Here is an 18,822-nt window from a genome sequence, read left to right as displayed (position 1 = left end):
GGAAATTTTACTGTTGTCGGTTTATTCTGTTTTTTTTCCTTTCTTGTGCTTGCAGACTGGAAAATTTTTTGGTGCAGTGGATGGCTCAGTAATGACCCAGCTGCTAAACATGGGCATGTTCAGGCGGTAAGTGGGGGATCTCTGCACTGTACTTCTCTTTCTTCAGCTGGTGTGTGGGTCAGGCATATTGGTCCCCATAAGCAGCACTTGAACAGGGGAAAATGCACATACTGATGCATGTGACTCTCTTTGATACAGAAGATCCTTTAGCTACCTGCCCCCTCCCCTGACTTGCTCAGCCCTTGTCACCACGCACCCTGTTCCTCCTCATCTCCTGCTCTTCCACCTGCTGCAAAGTGCCTAGAGAGACATTAACTCCTGATCTCCATGTGGCCAGAAAGCAGCTGCTCCTCTGTCTTTTCCAGGGCAAGATGCTATGGGAAACACTTCTTGGCATTTTGGGTATAAAGTGCTTCAGTTCCTTCTGCCACTTGGAAAGCCCTTCTATGAGCGGTTGTCTGAGAGCCCCCCAGATGTGCTGTTGCAGCTGGCTGAGCACATTTCTTTTTCTCCTAAAAATACCTCTGTTCGTCTCACTCCACTCCCCCAGCCTATGTCATAAGAGAGTTCAGAGTTTCAGTGGCTTGAAAACAGGAACTAGGGGGACCTGAGGTAGTTACAATTATAATTCTCCTGCTTCACAGCCTGCTTTACTCACCATTTGAAATTAGGGACATATTTCCTCCTGTACTGACCCAGTTACATTAATCCAGAGCCTGTATTTCTCGCTTTGCAAGAGCCAGCACTGGCCAAACAGCAATGACACGTGTAAGCAGGCCACTGCTTTAGTCCTTCCATACAGGAAATTTTTTAGAAAAAGCTGACGTGTGTCCCCCATAGGGAGTTGCATTGCTTGCTTTTGACTGTTTGCTTGTTTTGTTTTGATTGCAGGGTGACCATGTATGATTATCAAGCAATGTGTAAAGTACCCTACCACCACCACAGCGGTGCCCGGCCTCTGCTCAGCGTACGTATCTGTCGGCGTGCAGCCGTCTCTGGCCTTGGCTGCAGAGGCTTTCTCCTAGGACATCTCCAACACCTTGATGTAGCACATTCCCCCAAAAAGTTCAGTAGATGTTTGCTTTCAAATGATGGGAATGTCCAAACTCATCTAAGGCAGATTTCTGAGGCAGTGATGGCCACTGACTGGTTTACGATTTGGCTCTCTATTGGCATATAGGATCTCACTGAAAGTCGTAAGGACCAGAGAGAGGACAGGAACTAGAGTATGCGAAGCTTCTCCTAAAAGCCAAGGAACCAGCGAGCAGCTGAAATGAACAGGTCATGGTTTTACTCAGCAGCTCAAAAAGGAGAGTTGCACTGTCAGGGAACAGAGCATCTGGAAGAAAGCTGTCGGCCTTTCAGGGAAGAATGAGTGGGCTTGGAGCAACAGAGAGAGGGGTTAAAGCGTCAGAGAAATGCTGATAGCCCAGGGAACAGACTGTCAGAGGGAACAGTTTTGCCAGTACCCAAATGCAACCTCAAGAACAAGCTAATAATCTAATCCCATTCTACCATCCTAACCTGGCCCCTAACAGACAGAAACAGGCAGAACTCAGTAACTACTCAACACTCAGTTCCCTTCAAACTAGTTGAAGCAACCCTAAACAGGGATGAGTTTATTACTGTTATGATCGGGTTTTGATACTTTAAAATGTGGTGTGCTGGAAGTACTTCTTGCAGCATGACATTGTAATTTTTTTCCAGTAAAAGAATTTTCAACAAAATATTACTTTTTAACAACATGTTACATTTTTAACAATATGTCCGTTTTGCAATGGCTATATTTATGCTGGATAGAGAAAATACTGTGATTGTAGTGAAAATATTTGCTTGATCATATCCTCCAATTCTGATTACTGAAAGAAATGTCACAAAATATGAGCTGCCAAAACCTAGGTGAATTGAGAAGAGAATAAAAAGGTGAGCATTCAGCCTCCATCTGTCCTTTTCCCCTCTTAGCGAAATCCTTGAAAAGGAAGAAATCAAGAAAAGTCAATTTTTCATATACGTACATAAAAATCAGTCAAATTCCCAACCATCTCTACATTTCACTATTTGCTGACTTATTTTGGCTGAAGATAAATCAGTTAGCAGTAATGGAACATTATCTTGTGTCCTGTGATTGCTGCCTCTGTTTGGGGTTTGAGGATACAGTGTGATTATGAGAGGGAGAGATGAAAATTAGACATGGTTACCATGAAGAAAAGCAGCAGCAGGATCCTCTGCAGTTGAATTGTCCCTGGGACAATGCTGGATTTCCAATTTGTAACTGAAAAGCAGGAAGCTGATAGAAGTCATGCCATCTTGAGGAAAAGCTGGATGAAAGCACAGTTAAGCATAACCAATCAATGGCAGATAATACTAAATCCTGGGCAATGCTGTTGCTTGTCCCAGAAACACCACTTGCTATCAGAATATAAAAGCATCCTAAACTGGTGGTGTCCCATTTAGCTGTGTTTCTCTCCTGCTCTGAGCTCTCAAGGTCGTCCATACTGGAGAGAAATCATCAAGCAATTACATCTTCAAAGTCCTTCATACATTTGTGATAAACTCCCTGACCCTGATGGGGAGGGGGTGAGAAGATATTATTAGTAGCAAGGCAGCTCTGCTGGCTTTTGATGTATTTTGAACATTTTCCAGTGATGCCCAGACCTTGAATTTCCAGCCTGTCTTCGAGAGCTCTGGTCAGGGAATTGGTCTGAAACGTTGGGTCCTGCATAACAATTATAAACTCTCTGACAAGGTCCTTATAGTATTTCTCATTTCTTCTTTTGTTCTCCAGCCAATTTATGCCTTTCTAGCTGCAGTGAAATGGCTGATAAGTGATTTCCTCATGTGAGTACCAAAAGATGGGGGTGTTCGGGAGGCTCAGACCAACGGGGCAAGAGCTGAGAAAGCTGCAAGCAGAGGCCCCCGCATAGGGCATTGCTCTCAGCCTTCTCCTGACATTCAGCTCAGCGCCTTGCTCCTAGGAGACAGAAAACTATTACCATTCCCATTTTGAGAGGCAGAGGCCCAGAGTGGGTCTGGGATTTACCTGAAGTCACTCAGTACAAAGTGGCAGAGTCAGAAATAGGACTCGGGTCTCCTGGGGCCCCGTGCAGATCCTTGATGCCAAGTCCTCTTGCCTGTCTCCTTTGCCCGTGATGAGCAAATGCACACCTTTGTTTCACAGGGGACAAAGGCTGAAGGAAGGAAGCCAGGGAGCTCAGGTCTGAGTGAGACACAAGGGAAGAGAGAAGGGAGGCCTTGAATCAAGCGCTGGATTCAGGCTCACCTCAAACTGCTGGGGGGAATCAGAGTTCAAGCTCAAATTAGGATGAAAGTGCCGCTGCTCAGCTTGCTGGGTGTGCAAAAAGGGAGGTGTGGAAAAGATCCAGCTCCAAGGGCTTGAGCGTATTGGTACAGAATAATTCAATGTGACGTGCACCTACCTCCAAGTAGCCAGAGTACGGGCTCCCTGACGGCCTGTGCCTGCTCCTCAGGAGGGTCTCACGGTGACTGAATCCCCTTCCAGCCCCAGGGGCTGCTGTACTCATTCCTTCCTTCGCTGGTGAGGCCCCCTCATGTACTTCAGGAAAAAGCCCATTCAGATATTCCACAGTACGGATCCCATGATACAGTCTATCATGTGGAGAGGAAAAAAAAGTTAAAAAAAACCCCAAACTCAGACTGCCACTGCCAGCAAATTCATAGTAAATGTTTTGGAACTGATACTCGCCAGGCAACGGGGCCATCTCCCTGACACCTGCACCCTTCCAGGCTGCTGAAAAAGCATCCTCTGTTCTTGCTCTTTTGACAGCTTCCTTTTGGAGTTTAACATGAGTAGCTTCTGGCACTCAGACAACTTGGCAGATGGTGAGTACACAAGAGTCCAGCCGCCCCACAGCACGTGAGTGTTACAGCCACTGGTGGCAGAAGAAGCTGTATGGGGAAGCCCGCCCTCGTGCAAGGAGCCTGCCATCTGCCCTGTCACCCCTCCCTCCACGGACACTGGAATCCAGCTTCCAGGTCCCACCACCACCCTGTCTCCCCCCATTTCCCCCCCCATTTCAGGCTGCCGCAGCACCAGAGCAATCAGGGTGAGGTGTGTGCGATGCGGAGCATGATACTTGCTTTCCTCAGGGTAACTGCTGGGGCAGGGGAAGGCTATTCTTTCTGAGGACCCCCACCCTACATGCAGTAGGTTGAGAGAGACCATCAGCTGCAAAGCCCTTCAGTTGGAAGGGCTCCCTTCCAGTCCTTTCTGAGGGTAGCCTACAGGATAGGACAGAGAAGGGCTGGAGCAGGGGTCCCAGGAAGCTACCCAGAAACCTGTAAGGTTAAGTAACACATTGAGGGGCTTCACTTGCCCTTCTGGACCCTCTCTGGAAGAGAGAAGATGATGGCACATGGTATTACAGAGCAGCTGAGTGCAGTAGAGGGATGTGTCTGGGTTGAAATCCAGTGACCTGCCCTGCAGCTGCAGTTCTGCCTGCTAAAAACATCCTGGAAGTCTCTGCAGTCCCATCCCTGCCCCTGTAGGCAGGGGGGGTGTTAATGGCCCTGAGGCGATCCAAAGGGAAAGGTGAGGAGTGCTCTGTGCAGCCATGTAGGTGCTGTTATTACATCCTCACTAATGGTGCTTTTAGTGGAGACAGTGGTATCTTCCCTGCTAACTGTGGGGCTGAGTCTTCTGCACTGAACTCTCCTGGCACAATGGGGAAACAGTCATTTTTAGAAAGCGAAATTTCCTTCTAGTCAGAAAACCAGCCCGATGTCTGGGTACTGTTTAGGTCCCACTCACCTCCTCCTGAGAGGATCCCCAGAGACAGCGGTAGAAATTGCAGCTGTCCTCTATGCGGCCCTGGCTGCTGCTTCACGCACATCAGGGTAACTGGAGTGGCCCCGTGCAGAAATTGGTGAGGAAGAGTCAGATGAGCAAGTGCAGTACTTGTGGCAGTACAGGAGGGAGTGCTTTTTCTGGAGGACAGACTGACCTGGTGTTCCTGCAGGGAGCTGCTGTGGATACTAAATGGCTGCAGTTTGATTTAGTCTTTGCTTGAGGAGATGTGAGGAAAAAGGGAGGGGGTTCTCACTGCTCATTACCATTTCTTTTTGTGCTTTCTTCATCTCTTTCCCGCATCACCTCCATGACTGCTGTGTGCAAATTCATCTCTTCGTTGCACTGCCATCATGTGAAACTGTCATGTGGCTCCATCTTCACTGTGTGTCTGTGTGTGTGATGCGACTTTTCCAGCCAAGGCTGTCTTCCATCACTGTAAGTAGAAACACTTGACAGCAAAAAGAGCAGGATTTAGCTAGAAATCCCAGGCTAGGAAAGACTTTTTCCACCTTTTGGACAATGGGGAACTTGCAGAAAGGTGTCACAGGGACAAGGCAGGCTCTATTTCCCTGCACTGCAAAGAAGCAAGCAATGCTGTTGCTCATTTAACTGGCTGAGCTGGTGATTGAAGGTCTGCCACTGAGAAGTCAATAAAAGAAGGGACATACCAGCCTCCTCAGGGACTGGGGGCACAGACAACACCATCATTCATTACTATGGCATAGATGAGCCTGTAGCCTGTGTACCATGGCATGTTCTTCACTTTGTTTCCCAGCTGCCCCGTTCTTTTCAGCTGTTATGCCAAAAATAAAGACCGACCCGTGCCTTCTTGCAGGAAAAACTATACGGGTCTTGTAGACTTCAGTTATTAAGATGCAACTTAAGTCTTTTCCACACCCCATGGCTTAGCTCCTTCTGATGAATCCCAGCCCAGCTCCAGGATAATGCAGAACTACTTTCAAGCAGTTCAACTGATCAGTATATACTCTAGTTCATAAATCCGCTCCTACAGGCAAGTTAGAAATCCCTCCAAGAGAAAGTCCAGACTGGCTGTGTTTGTATCTCCCTGCTTCCATACCTAGCTTGTGTTCACCGATTTGCTCTCTGCCCAGCAAGGCATATGTGTGAGACAGAGAAATAGAGTTGGAATGCGCCTTACTATAGGAAGACGAGGAAGAAAAAGAGAGGGTGTCTATGGATGAATAAAATGAGTGCCCATGTGTGTGTGGGAGTAGCGGGGTGGAAGAATACTATTGGGGCTGGAAGAAATGGATTGCACGTGTTGTTAAGAAGGGGCTGTAGATTTTTGCCAGAGAAGTTAATATTTTCTTGACTGCATGCCAAGGCTGGTGTATGCAAAAAATATGAAGAGAAGGAGACATTTTGTGTGAGAGAAACTGAGCACACATTTATTCAGGGATATGTGCAGAGGAATTAACGGTCAAGGATCTAATGCTCACCCTTGCTAGACTGCGCACCTCTGGCTCTGCAGCTTGTGCCTCCCAAGCTGTCTTGCTTTCTGGGAAGGCGAGACTTGCTGTTGGAATATGGGCATGCTATATTCAGACTGCACTCACCATGCAAATCTGCTTTTCAGAGGTGGTGAGAAGACACGTTTGCTTCCACAGATTTTTCACTGCTCTCAGCATCTCATTCCTCTGTGTTTGTGAGGGCTTCTGTTTCATGGACATCACCACAGGTTTGAAAGCTTTTAATTAAGCCAAAAATACTTCCAGCCAAGGCATGCAGCCTAGAAAGGACTATTTCTAAAATTCTGTAGCTCACAAAAGTTTCTTTTTGACTGCATGGTAATGTTCACAGAGGATATTTTACAAGATAATTGATTAAATTCTGTGTTTTGTGTTTGTAACTAAGTGGCAGATTTTGTCTCATGTCCCAGACTAAATCCACTGACTTTGGTGGATTATTTATGCTGGTGGGAAAGAGTTCACAATCTGGGCTGTATAGGTCATAACAACGCGCGGCGGCTGCCTTTGCTACTCAGAAGGATTGGTTGCCAAATGTCTGACAAAGTCTTTCTGGAAGTGCAGATGGTAGCAACGACAGCCTGGAATTAACTCACTCTTTGCTATAAAGTTTGCAATTTGTTATCAGCTCCTCTGACTGTTTACTAATCCCTGACCACCAGACTCAGAGCGCTGATAACATTTTGATGTCCAGCACGTGCGTGCAGAGGCTCAGCCCAAGTGTTTTGCCGATGATGTACATGCTACTGGGCTTCTCTGAACTTCTGAATACTGCTGCAGCTGCATTGCTTCCAAGCAAATTAAGTGGCAGTAGGCTTAAGCATAATCTCTGTCATAGGTCTTGTCTCTGTGCAGAAGTTAGGAGCTTTTAAAGTGGCTTCTTTTCATTTAGCCTGTGCCAAGAAACTGATTTAAGATTGTCTGTGCAGGGGACTTGTGCCAATTTAGCAGAGTTTAAAAATACAGCTTGGTGCATGTGATGAAGTTAACCCCAAGCAAGTCAAACTGCAGACGGTCTTGAAAGACTCAAACAGAAATGCAACCTCTGCGAGTGACTTTTAGCCCATACTGCCAGTGGCAAAAGTGTCCCTGAAGTGCACTAAGCCCGGTACACTTCCCACTGCTAACTTCCAAATGCACAGGCTGCTCCTGGGAGTGCCACCATGGCATAGCTCAGCCCAGGATTACTGCTCAAGTGTTGCCTTTCTAGTCCTTGTGTCCAGAGCTGAGGTACAGCTCTTGCCCATGTGTGCAGGTCAGGCCAGCAAGCAGTGCTGGCCAGGTTTATCCTGGGTGTCAGTCATGCAGTTTCTTTAGTTGACTTTCTCCTTGAGGCCCGGTTCTCCAAGCCCACCAAGTCCAGTATGACAGCCCTGATTCAACACTGGCTGAGGCTGGGAGGCCTCAAATCTCCTTCCATCCCATATTTTCCAAGCTGATGGTCTCACTCACCCCCTCCCTGCACCCCATCTTTCACAACACTGTTTTTTATATTGCTTTAACTCCATCTGCTTTGATGACACTACACCAGGAAGCTGGAGCTAGTGAAGGATGTCATTCTTTACCAGGGACAGAGGAAAAATGAGGACCTGGATGAAGTCTTTGCTATGTCAGGACCCTTTGGCACTCCTGACACGAGCAATATGCTAAATTCTTGCAAGCAGCTGTGCCCCAACTTTATCAGGTCACCTTTGTGGTCATCGCAGCTGTTCTTCTGAGCAAGAACCAGCACAGTCCGTCACCAACAGCTGTGCTGCGGTGACAGCCCCAGTCACTGAGTGCTGCGAATCCAGGGGTAACACAATGGGACTTGGATGGTTCATGGTTGAGGGACCAATGCATGGTCTTGCCACAAGCATGTCCCTAAGGTCTGTTCCTGGCCCAGACTATGATAGTCTGGCCTCCTGTTTCAGAGTTTGGAGCTGTTTTCCCAGCCACTAGTACAGTGAATTTTGGCTGAAGGGCTCCCACTCTGTGCCTCACACTCCTTTAGTCCATTAGGGACTTCACTGGCCAGAATACAGTTAGCAGCCCCGGAGCTGGTCTGAGCTGGAAAGAGTTTGCAGTTTCTCTCCTTACAGCATAAACAGGGATATTCTGCGTGTTTCATCAGAAATGTCTAAGCCTTTGAAATTCACCTCAGTAACAAGGTCTTCTACTGCTCATGCCAAATGTTCTCAGGACTGTTTGTCCCCATGACAGGAGAGGTGTTCTCCATTAGCAAAAACGGGAGAGGCTTTTCTGTGTTTCTGCAATGTGGGGTTTGCACAGAGGGACGGTGAATTGTGACAAAGCATAGCCGGGCAGACCCTGAAACGATGAGTGTAGTTGATTAATTTAGTGTGAATCCAGGGTGAATACAGAACAAAGTATCACGCTGGAATTGAGTCCTGTGTGCTTTTGGATCTGTGCAAAATGAACCTAACCATGATACCGAAAGATGGGTCCTACAGTCTGGGAGGATTTAAGTAGCAGGCTGCCTTGTGAGTGACATTTTTTGAGAGTTCAGAAGAAAAGCACAAGGCACAACTACTGGGCACTCTGTACTGCAGGGAGGTGTTTGAGTACCCATCATACTCACCTGGGGAAGGCATTAGGGGGGAGATTGTGTGGCAGTTCCTGGCTCTTAATGGATGTCTTGTGTCGCTGGATGGCCATGGTGGAGAGAAAAATCAGAGAAAATCACCTGGCTTTTCTCTCTCATGTAATCCACATTGTTTAGATGGCAAGCTCCACGGGGTAGTGCCTGCCTCTTTCTGTGTACTCTGGCAGTGTCGGGGGAGAGGAGACCATAGCTCTCAGTGAGGGTTTTACAGTGATGCAAATTACCCATCAGGATCATGGATGCCCTCTTGGTGGCTTCTTACCATACATTTACTGATTAAAACCCATGTTGCTGCATTTTTCTATAAATCTTCAGTGCCGCTGCTGCAAGGGATAAGCTGGCCGTCCTCCACATCAGAAGGACTCTCTTCCCTGCCCCCCCGCTGTGTGGGTGGAGGGCTGCAGAGTGAGTCTTTTGTGCTCAGGCCCAAAGCTGATGTAGAAACCATTTCTCATACTTGCTGTTGGCTGAGCCACAACCACCTCTGCCCTAGCAACAAAGCCTCACATTTCCATCGGCGACACTCCCCTGTGTCTTACTGAGGCAGGAGCTGGCTTTGCTACTTCCAACTGCAGAAAATAATTGCCAGAAGGGCCCAAGGCGGTTGTTTCAGGCAAGGCACACTTTGCTGAACTCCTAGAAAGGATGCCCTTGCTTCTCAAGGGAGGCTCAGTAAGGCAATTCAGCTCTCCCTCATCCCCAAATTAGTTTGGAAGTCCCACAGAGTGTGACTGATGAGTGATGGAGCAGCTGCTCCCTGCCCCTGCGGTGGATGGCTCCCTCCAGGAGCCAGCGCTGTGTGTTAGCTGGGTCTCTGCTTGTCCTCAAGAGCCGTTGTCTGCCCTGTGGTCTCAGGCCAGATCTGTTTGCTGGCAGTGCTTTCTTTTTAACGTGACACGTATTCAACCCCTCAAATTGCCTGCTGCGGGCTTGCTCTGAAATGTCAGAGGGCTCGGGAAGGATCAGTGGTTGATGGAGAACCCCACCACGGACACGCAGGGTCCCTGCAGGGCACTGAGGACGAGCCTTGTGGCAGCTTTGATTGTTTTAAAAAGTGCGTGAACCAGGGCTCAGTTAGACAGGAGGGACTTTATTAACGCTGCTGGTTCGGTACCAGTGCCCAAATGCCCCTGCCTAACTGGCCACGGGGGTCCCTGGGGTGCTGTGGCCGCTGCGGCCCCACAGCTGCGGCTTCGGCAGGGCAGGGTCCAGGCTTGCTTGGGGAAGGAGAGTGGGAATATTGGGCACATTTCTCACATAGGCCGGTTTTCCCACCCCACCTAGTGGGAGCAGGGATCACTGCCTGGCTGCTTTCTGCAGCATCTCCTTCCCTTCTCTGAAAAGCACCTGCTCTTGGCAACCGCCGCGGGTGGGGGGACGCAGGGCTGCTCCTCCAGCCTACATCGCCAGTCTTAAATGCTTCCATCTCAGTGCAGACCGCTCCTATATGATCCTCCGCCCTTCATTTCTCACCTTGTCTCCTTACCATCGCAGCTCACAAGCACAAGAAGCACGACATCTTGCAGCCCTGCGACACGGAGTACCCTGTTTTTGTGTACGAGCCGGCCATCAAGGAGACCAATGGGCTGATCGAGTGCGGAGATTGCCAAAAGTAAGAATTTCAGCTTCCCTTTCATTTGGGGGGTCCCCAGGTCGTGATGGCGCGCGAGCCTTGTCACAGAGCCCATCGGTGACAACAGCAATCTGAGAAGAGTCACCTGCCGCTGTGCCCATGGCATGGCCACCATCCGCAGCTCTGGCCACAGAGCAGAGCTAAACAGCCACGCTGGACAATGAGGAGGTGAAGTGACCAAGTTACTGCTTCTCAATAAAAGAGAAAAAAATTTAAAACCATCTGTTAATAAGCAGAACTGGCTGTAGAATGAGGGAAAGAACATTTAAAATATATATATATATCTTTCCATTCCACAGATTTCAGAAAGGAACTTTTTCTGTTTTTTCATGTTTCTGGCAAAAGTTTTCTCCTTAGAAAATTTTCCTTTTTGCAATGCTTTCGGCTTTCCTTTTCCTTTTTTTATTTTCCCTCTTTTCTGTTTTTCTACAGAAAAAAAAAGCGGGGCGGGGGGGAAGAAATGTTAAACTGAAAGAAATGAAAACATGGGTCCACTTTTTTATTTTCCGTTTTCATTTTAAGAGAATGAACAGTCCAAAATTACAGAAAAGTCATTGTGAAAAGAGGCTGTTTTCAGCAGTTGCACAGCGCCATCAGCAATCCCATGCAGAAAGGTGACGGAAGGATGAATTTCCACTGGTCCAGCTTTTCCTAACATGAAGTGTCCAAACAGATCTGACTGGCATCCCTCTTAAAAAAAAAAAACAAACAACAATCCTACCTAGTCTGACTGCAGTCTTGGATCAACTGCAGGAAAGACTTAAAGGTTAGGAAAACAGCCTGCGCTAGTCAGCCTGACTTTAGGAAAACCAGGCCTTGCCAAATATTGTTTTAGACGAGATTGCAGATTTGGTGACAACAAGGTATTGTGTAGGTGCAGTAAGATCTGGGCAGACCCAGAGGAGCTGAGTGTCCCAAACTGACCTGTTTGTGCATTAAGCCACCAATGCAGCCTGGGGCTGACCCCTCCTTGCTGGAGGCAGCACCTCGCCAGCACCAGCAGCAGCCACCGCTGGGTCCTGCTCGGCTCCTTCATAGTTACAGGTGGAGTTGCAGCCTCTGGATCCCAGGCGCATCTCTTGTGCATCTTCCATGCAGGTGTTCAGGAAAGACACACACCCCGACACAGGTTCTGTGGAGCGTTAGCCAGCGGCCCACTCAGGCGTGCAGGCTTTCCCGGTCACGTTTCACAAGCCCAGGTGGTTCCCAGTGGAGTAAGGGTAGGCTGGGTGCTCCATCCTGGGCAAAAATTTGGCTTGTAGATTGGTGCATGGGGCACCTCTATCCTGGTTACTGAATTTGTGCATAGGTTAAAATCTGCTTGTCAAAGCTCCCAAAGCAGTCATCAGCCAGGAATACTAATGAAACGGTCATGCTGCAGTGTGTGACATCAACACCTCTAAAAGTGAATACAAAAATTCCTGAAGGCAGCGAAACTAGGTGGTGAATAACCAGGAAGACAGGGCAGTCCTCCGGCACAGTCAGGTTGGCCGATGCAGGGGACACATCCTCACAAACCTGTATTTCTAATCCAGTATTTCTAAGCCCTCTCCCTTGGCTGAGAGGTGGCTAGCCCGACTGGGAGTGCACAGAGCCACATACTGGCTGCAGCGCCGCAGCCCTGCCACTGGCACAGGCATGACAAGCCCGACGTCCCTGGCCTTCCCTATGCCCAGCAGCCCCAGGCCAGCCTGCAGACTCTTTGCCAGGGCCGTACGGCCATCTGGTGCCCGGCGGCAGGACAGCCTGCCAGCAGGCAGTGGAGGACAGCAGCGTGGGCAGCTCAGCCTTGCTTCGGCTGGCTGCAGCCTCTGTGCTGGCAGAGGGCAGGCAATGCCTGCCAGGCATCGGGCGGGGGGTGGCTCAGGCTGGTGAGATGCCCAGACATGTACAGTGCCTTGCGGTGACACTGGCATGCGTAGGCTTGGACACGCATCCCCTGCCACTCCCCGTGCTCGCCCAGGGGTGCCGTAGACATGCACGTGCTGGTGCGCAAACCCCCAGTCACAGGCACACGCAGCCTCGTGAGCACGGAGACACGTCTGAGCTGCCCACACACGTGCATGTGCGCACACACACTCATGCACAAAGCCCTACACGCAGCCGAAACACGTGCCTGCCCTCATCCTGCTCTGCCCACGCAAGCCCTTTGCCACCTGCACAACTGGGCGGCAGCGCTGCCGCAAGCCCTCACATGCACGTCCTCGGGCAAACACTTACATCTAGAGACATCCCCACCAGCACGTGCCTGTGCTCGTCACCAGCCCTTTTCCGTAGTCTGCTTGTCTGACAGGGAGGGGAAGGGGCAGGTGAAATTGTGGCTGCAAAGTGAAGCTGCATGGTTTTTGTGGCAGCAGGCAAGACCAAGCACCAGTTGGTCAGTCCCATCACACTGATGTAACGTGTGATGCTACTGGGATCCTCCATTTCTCACTCCAGTAACATGAAATTTAGCAAAACTCTGCTCCTTGCAGAACCACATAGTACATACGTCCTTGCATTGTATAAGCATATGCCTAAATATACATGGAATGGGCATCGGCACACCTCCAAATGAAACCCGGCCTTCTCACATATCATGTCCTATGACATGCTGCCCCATTTTGGGAGGGCTTATGTTGGGTTTTGTTTGTTGGTTGGTGTTTTGGGTTTGATTTTGGCTTTTGTGTCTAGCATGGAGTTGTAAATCTCAGCCAGTTTGGAGTTTCCTGAGGCCAAAAAGGTATGCTAACGCCACCTCCCCCATACGTACCGCTGCTCGCTGTGTCTCTCCCGCTTTCTGCTGACATCCAGTTTCCAATGATCTCTGTTTTCTTTGGATTTCTTTGCTGTGGGCCAGGTGATGCCGGGGCTGCTGCCCTGGTGCTGCAGCAGGAGGGATGTGCTTTCTCCCGCCCAGTCTTTTCTTGCAGGATGTTTGTGGCACAGCAGATTGCCAGCAGTAACCTGCTGCTCCTCATCACGGATGCTGTCTGCGACTGCAGTGTCTTCCCACCTGTCCTGCTGGATGCAAAAGAGGTCAAATATATCCTTCCATGTGCAGCCAGGATGCATGGCTCCACAGGCCCTTTGATCTCCATGTTTGCTAGGGTAGAAAACATGCTCCCGGGGCAATTGCCACAGGGGTGGGGGCATGGCCCGACTTGTGGGACAGCTGGGGAGAGACAAGGAGCAGGCAGGGTTGCGGTGTGGTGGAGGGGAGGTAACGGTTCTGCCGTCCAGCCCCCCCAGGAGGAAGCCCACCTCCACTGGCCAGGCTGTCAGATGCGTTGTACAAGGGTGAGGGTGGGACAGGCCAGAAGAAAGGGTCAGTGGTGGGGTGGGTGCAACTGGGCTGGCTCCCCAGCACTGCTCCCAGGTGATTCCGTAACTCATCCCTGCTGGATCCTCATCCCTTGCTCCTTGTAAGGGCGGCAATGTGGTGCAGCTTGTCACCATGAAGCTGAGCCCTCTCCATGCATTGTGGCCACTTTCAGCTGCCCATCATTCCTTCCTGCCTTCTAGCACTTGGAGATATCTCCAGCCCATGCAGGGTGACCTGCCCTTCCCTTGTCCTCCCAACTCTGTCTCCCAGGCTGTGCAGTTACACCTAGATGACTTGCATCAGGGGCCCGTGGGTCTGTGTGGTGCTCGTCCCCCTTTTCACTACCTGCTGCTGCCAGTGTCCTTAACAGCCTCGCACATAACACTTCAGTGAAGTGTGAACGGATGCGGTCCCAGAAGCTGAGGCGACGGCCAGACACATGCCATGCATTTCACCCTGAGGTACCCCCGGGGCAGAGCAGGAGGGAGGGAGACCACACGGCTGTGTTTCACCATGGGCATGCCTGTACCCATGCACCCCTCTTCTTACACCCCTGCACTGTGTGTATCATCGCGTGCCCGTCATGCTGGCTGGACCCAGACACAGACGTGTGACTCCCCAGGGGGCTTCCCAGCAGGAGGACGGTCACACTAGTGACACCTGGGAAAGGCTCGAGCTGCGACATCACAGGGTTGCTGGGTTTCATCTGCTGGAAGAGCCCTGATTCCTGTAAAGAGCCCTTGCGACCTGGGCTTGGTGCAGCCAGGCAGCTCTCCCGTCTGCCGGGCTGGCAGGGGTTTGGTCCAGGTACCTTTGCACAGTGTGCAAGGCAGCCCAGCTGCCTGACCCTGCCCCGCGGGGCCAGGAGCAGGCACAGTGACCTGCTTGTGGGTAGGGGACTCTGGAAGGAGCTGCAGGAGGCACATGCAGGCGGGAGCAGATCCTGCTGCAGCCTCTGAGGCTGAGGGATTGGTTTCAAGGTGTGAGGCAGAGCATGGTGAAAGCCAAGGAAATAAGTGGCTTCCTAGCTCACAGGTGGCCACTGTGGCCCACGGGCATCAAAGCAGTCCCTTCCTTTTCCCCTGGTGATCCTTCCTTTTGGCCACAGGCTTTGCTCCCCCTTCCAAAGGCGAGGGGCAGGCTCCCTTCCCTCTGCCAGCAGCCACCCTGGCAGTAAGCAAGCTGACGCCTTCTCTCTCATCTCCCAGGAAAATGCCCAAGACTGTGGTGGCACTGCCGAGATCTCTGTCTCACCGACGCTGCTTTTCCTGCCCCTGGCGCTGCTCCTGCAGTGATGCTGCCTGCAACGGTGATGCTGCCCGCAATGCGCCTTATGCGGCAGAGACCCGGGAGGACGGGGCTGCCACTGGCCGGAGCGATGGAAGGGGAGGAAATGGGGGCACAGGCTGTTCTGGGATGCCCACTGCAACTCCCTGGGGAGATGAGGCGTTAACAATGTGGCACAGCGCATCCTGCATCCTTCAACACAAGGTCCAGCGTGGTGCCGACAGTGGAAGCTGCTCCCTCCTCGAAAGGCTGTGGCAAAAGGGCTGCGCAAGGACCGGCAGGGTCGGCTCCTGGCACAGCACCTACTGAGCTGCTCCTCCTGGCCATCGGCTCACAGCCAGGACAGCCAAGGTCATTGGCACGGCTGGCATTTCACCATCACCCTGCCTCCCATGGAGCCACTTTGGGGTAGTTGGCCCCAGGAGGCAGAGAGCTCGGTGGGGCAGATCTGGCCTTAGGAGAGCAGGAGGGGCAGGGGACGCTGTCTGCCTGTCCCTCAGTGGGAGCCACCAGGATTTTGAGCACCCAAGTCTGAGGCAGCCCAGGCACAGCCCTGCCAGAACAGGGCCCTTAGTGGTTCCCAGCAGGGAGGCAGCAACTCTTGGTCTTGGGGGTGGTCCTTGACTGGGACCCCAGGGGCAGGACATGGTGCCTAACCTGTACTGCACTAATTTAACACGCAACCAGATGATGGAAGTAGCACAGCTTGGCTAGTTAACAGCAGCTACGCCAGCTCTGCCAAGGAGACCCTTCCTAACACTGCTAGCACAGCATCCAGATTCTTGTCTAGATGTGGACTTACCTCTGGGAAGGGGTTATGTGTGACCCACCAAAAGAGGGAGTATGTTTCCCACTGCCTGATAGTTTCACTGCAGAAGCAGCTAAGAAATGGGCACTTTTGCCCTCAGAGCAGCACTGCCCTGCTCATTGAAGCTGCCCTTGGTTGTCCCAGGGCGAGCATCCCCCTGCCCTGAACCTGGCGTTCCTGGCTGGTGGGCATGGGCCGTTTCTCACAGAGCTTTACAGACAATGGGTGGGGAGCACCCATTTTTCCTTTTTTTTTTTTTTTTTGTATGAACTGCTCCATACCATCTCGTTAAAACCAAATATATGGCATATTTTAAATAGATACTTAAGCTTCAGCATGTCATGTTTGGTGCTAATCGCAGCCCTAAACTACATCCCAGAAACCCCTCTCCCTGCCAAACCTGTGGGTACAGGGTTTGGGTGGAGGGACTGCAAACACAGCTGCGGTGGCCTGGCCAGCAGGTATGTGCCAGCAACTCATGGGGATGCCAAGAAGTGCTCCTGGTTGCTGTGCCACTGTTTTTACCGGAGCTACGGGAAGAAGAGCCTTTGGCCATGCAGCGTGTGCTGCGATCCAGCCAGCTACAGCCCACAGCTCTCTGTCACCTCTGAAGCAGGGTGGGGGTCCCGGCGCTGGCGCCAGCAGGGTACATGTCAGGGGTAGGGATGCCACAGCCAATGGCTACAGATGGAAATGGGGTCTCCCCTTGAGCTCTACACCATCCCCGTCTGTAGCCACCCCAGCACCCGTGGGTACACCATGGTGGTGGCACCAAGGGAGCAGCCCAGCAGGGCAGAACCTTGCCCTCGCCTCCTCTGCCAGGTGGCCCACTTTGGGAGCCCCCTGCACCTCTCCAGGTGCCCCGAGAGCTGTGCGGCTCGTCATACCAAGCTGTCACCTCCTGCAGCGCAAGCGCCCACACTCTCCTCGCTCGCTGCCTGACATCTGCACTGCCCACAGCACTGCGCGCCACGTGTGCTGGCCGTGTGGAGCTGCGGGGCTCCTCACCGAGCCCACCAAGCCACCCACTCCCACAGCCACCGCCACCAGGGTTAGACCCACATGCAGCTGCTGCAAAGGGCAGTTTTATGGGAAAGGGCTTTATCCTCACAGCAGCGCTGTCCCCTTCTCCGCACAAGCAGGAGCCCACAAACGCACCCCATGTGTGCTAGGGTCAGTACGGATCCGGCTCCTCTTGCCACCAGTGTCACTCAACACTAAAGGGACAGTACCAGTCACAACCAGGTCCTGATGGGGACATTTCAGGACATTACAGCTCCTGCTGTGGCAGGTTTTGCCTCGCTGGAGGTGGTGTTACAGCAAAGAGGAGAGGAACGACTGCGGTAATGGAAGTAAATCTGGAGGTGGAGATGGTTTCCAGGCTTCAGATGCAGTGACCTTATCAGACCCAGAAGCAGCCGAGGAAGATGAAGGCAGCACAGAGGGAAAAGCGGCTGCTGTCAAGGCTGAGGAGTCAGGAGCTGCTCGCAGACGGAGGAGCCACCGGCTCAGGGCATCCCGGGCCAGCTGGCACAGCTCCCCCGGCTCCCTGCGCCTGCCCGTGGTGACTGCCCTCCTGGGGCACCACTCTCAAGGGTGACCTCCCTGTCAGAAAGGATTAGCAGTCCCATCTCCGCTCAGCTTAAAAAAGATACTTAAATACACATTGCCCTGCTGCATATGAACCATGTTTGATTTCAGGTGCATTAATCCACAATAAACATGGTCCTGTAAAGAGACCCGCACGGAGAGAGTGAAGATGTGAATTATACCTGGTTTAGTTGACTCAGCAAGTTTGTGCGTAGGTTGTAACTGGAGGGAATAGGACAGGGGCGAGAACCGGATTATTTCTTAAACCAAAAAATAAGGGTGAAGGTTTGCCCTGACTTAAAACCCCAGCACACACTGGGAACTGGGCTGCGGAGTCACTTGCACTGTTTGCGCGCTGACACCTTGAGCAGCCGCAGTGAGCAGCGGGAGGATGGATGTCTGCCTCCGTGCAGCCGGTGCTGGGGTACACCCAGCTAAAGCAAAAGGAGCTGAGCTGTTCCCAGAGTAGCCAGGGCCTCCCCGGGCATCTGTCAGGCAGCAAGAGCCAGGCTGTGGGCACGGCTGGTCAGTTCAGCTGGGCCCTGCCGGGGCTGGCAGCAGATGCCAAGCACTCGCCTCAGCCTGCGTTGCCTCAGTCCCACAGATCACATCCCAACCCACCAGCCCGTGCTGCCTCCTCCAGCGCTCACCAGTTGCTCCTCGAGTGCCTCACGCCCCGCAGCAAACAGCTCCCCTCCTGCCCACGCTGCAGGGCTTCAGCCAGGGACTGGGGGGGTGAAACCAGACAGCAACTAATAGCCAGGAGCTGCTCTGGTGTGTCTCCAGAGGAGAGTGGCCCCTGCAAGGGGGCGAGGGTAAGGCATGACCCCACAGCCTCCCACCATCTGAGCCAGGGATGCTCTGGGGCTGCCCCGCTGCTGCGGCACAGCTCCCTGCCTCTGGCTGCAGGGCTGTGGGGGAGACATCTCCTTGTGCCCCCTCCCTGGGCTGCACCGCCTGCTCCCACTGTGTGCCCACGCTTGCACTCAATGCTTCATAGGGATGTCCTAGGCATCCCTCCTCACCCAGGTCCTGTGCAGGAGGATGGAGGAGACCCCAGCATTCCTGGGAAGCTCCAGCAGTACCATTTGGGCAGTTCCAGGCACCCCTCTGAGGGGAATCCTCACCGCCCAGGGAGGGAGTGTGGTTTATAGACCTGCTCCCAGGCTTGCTGCAGAGAGCAAGGAAGAGGGGAGCTTCTCTGGGCCCCCCACACAGCT

The 18,822-nt window shown here is 52.0% G+C and overlaps 1 protein-coding gene and 1 pseudogene across 2 annotated transcripts in view; one reads left to right on the top strand and one right to left on the bottom strand.

The window, feature by feature from the left end:
* Positions 1 to 16,349, top strand: part of CACNA2D4 (calcium voltage-gated channel auxiliary subunit alpha2delta 4) — a 131,200-nt gene extending 114,851 nt beyond the window's left edge. Inside the window, exons 31-39 of one of the 2 annotated variants that reach the window (XM_069807707.1) lie at positions 56 to 126; positions 952 to 1,027; positions 2,846 to 2,898; positions 3,866 to 3,921; positions 5,303 to 5,323; positions 10,475 to 10,592; positions 13,526 to 13,638; positions 14,296 to 14,378; positions 15,126 to 16,349. In XM_069807707.1, coding sequence (XP_069663808.1) covers positions 56 to 126; positions 952 to 1,027; positions 2,846 to 2,898; positions 3,866 to 3,921; positions 5,303 to 5,323; positions 10,475 to 10,592; positions 13,526 to 13,638; positions 14,296 to 14,378; positions 15,126 to 15,212 — 678 coding nt within the window. In that variant the 3' untranslated portion in view covers positions 15,213 to 16,349. Of the gene's footprint in view, positions 1 to 55; positions 127 to 951; positions 1,028 to 2,845; positions 2,899 to 3,865; positions 3,922 to 5,302; positions 5,324 to 10,474; positions 10,597 to 13,525; positions 13,639 to 14,295; positions 14,379 to 15,125 lie in introns of those variants that run through there. The other variant, XM_069807706.1, reaches the window with a different exon arrangement.
* On the bottom strand, positions 5,864 to 9,033 carry LOC138690000 (uncharacterized; annotated as a pseudogene).
* Positions 16,350 to 18,822: the final 2,473 nt, after the last annotated feature.

The sequence above is a fragment of the Haliaeetus albicilla genome, chromosome 19 (genome assembly GCF_947461875.1).
Source record: "Haliaeetus albicilla chromosome 19, bHalAlb1.1, whole genome shotgun sequence".
NCBI classification, from domain to species: domain Eukaryota; kingdom Metazoa; phylum Chordata; class Aves; order Accipitriformes; family Accipitridae; genus Haliaeetus; species Haliaeetus albicilla.
The sequence above is the reverse complement of the archived record's forward strand: the minus strand, read 5'-3'. Positions and strand labels throughout refer to the sequence as shown.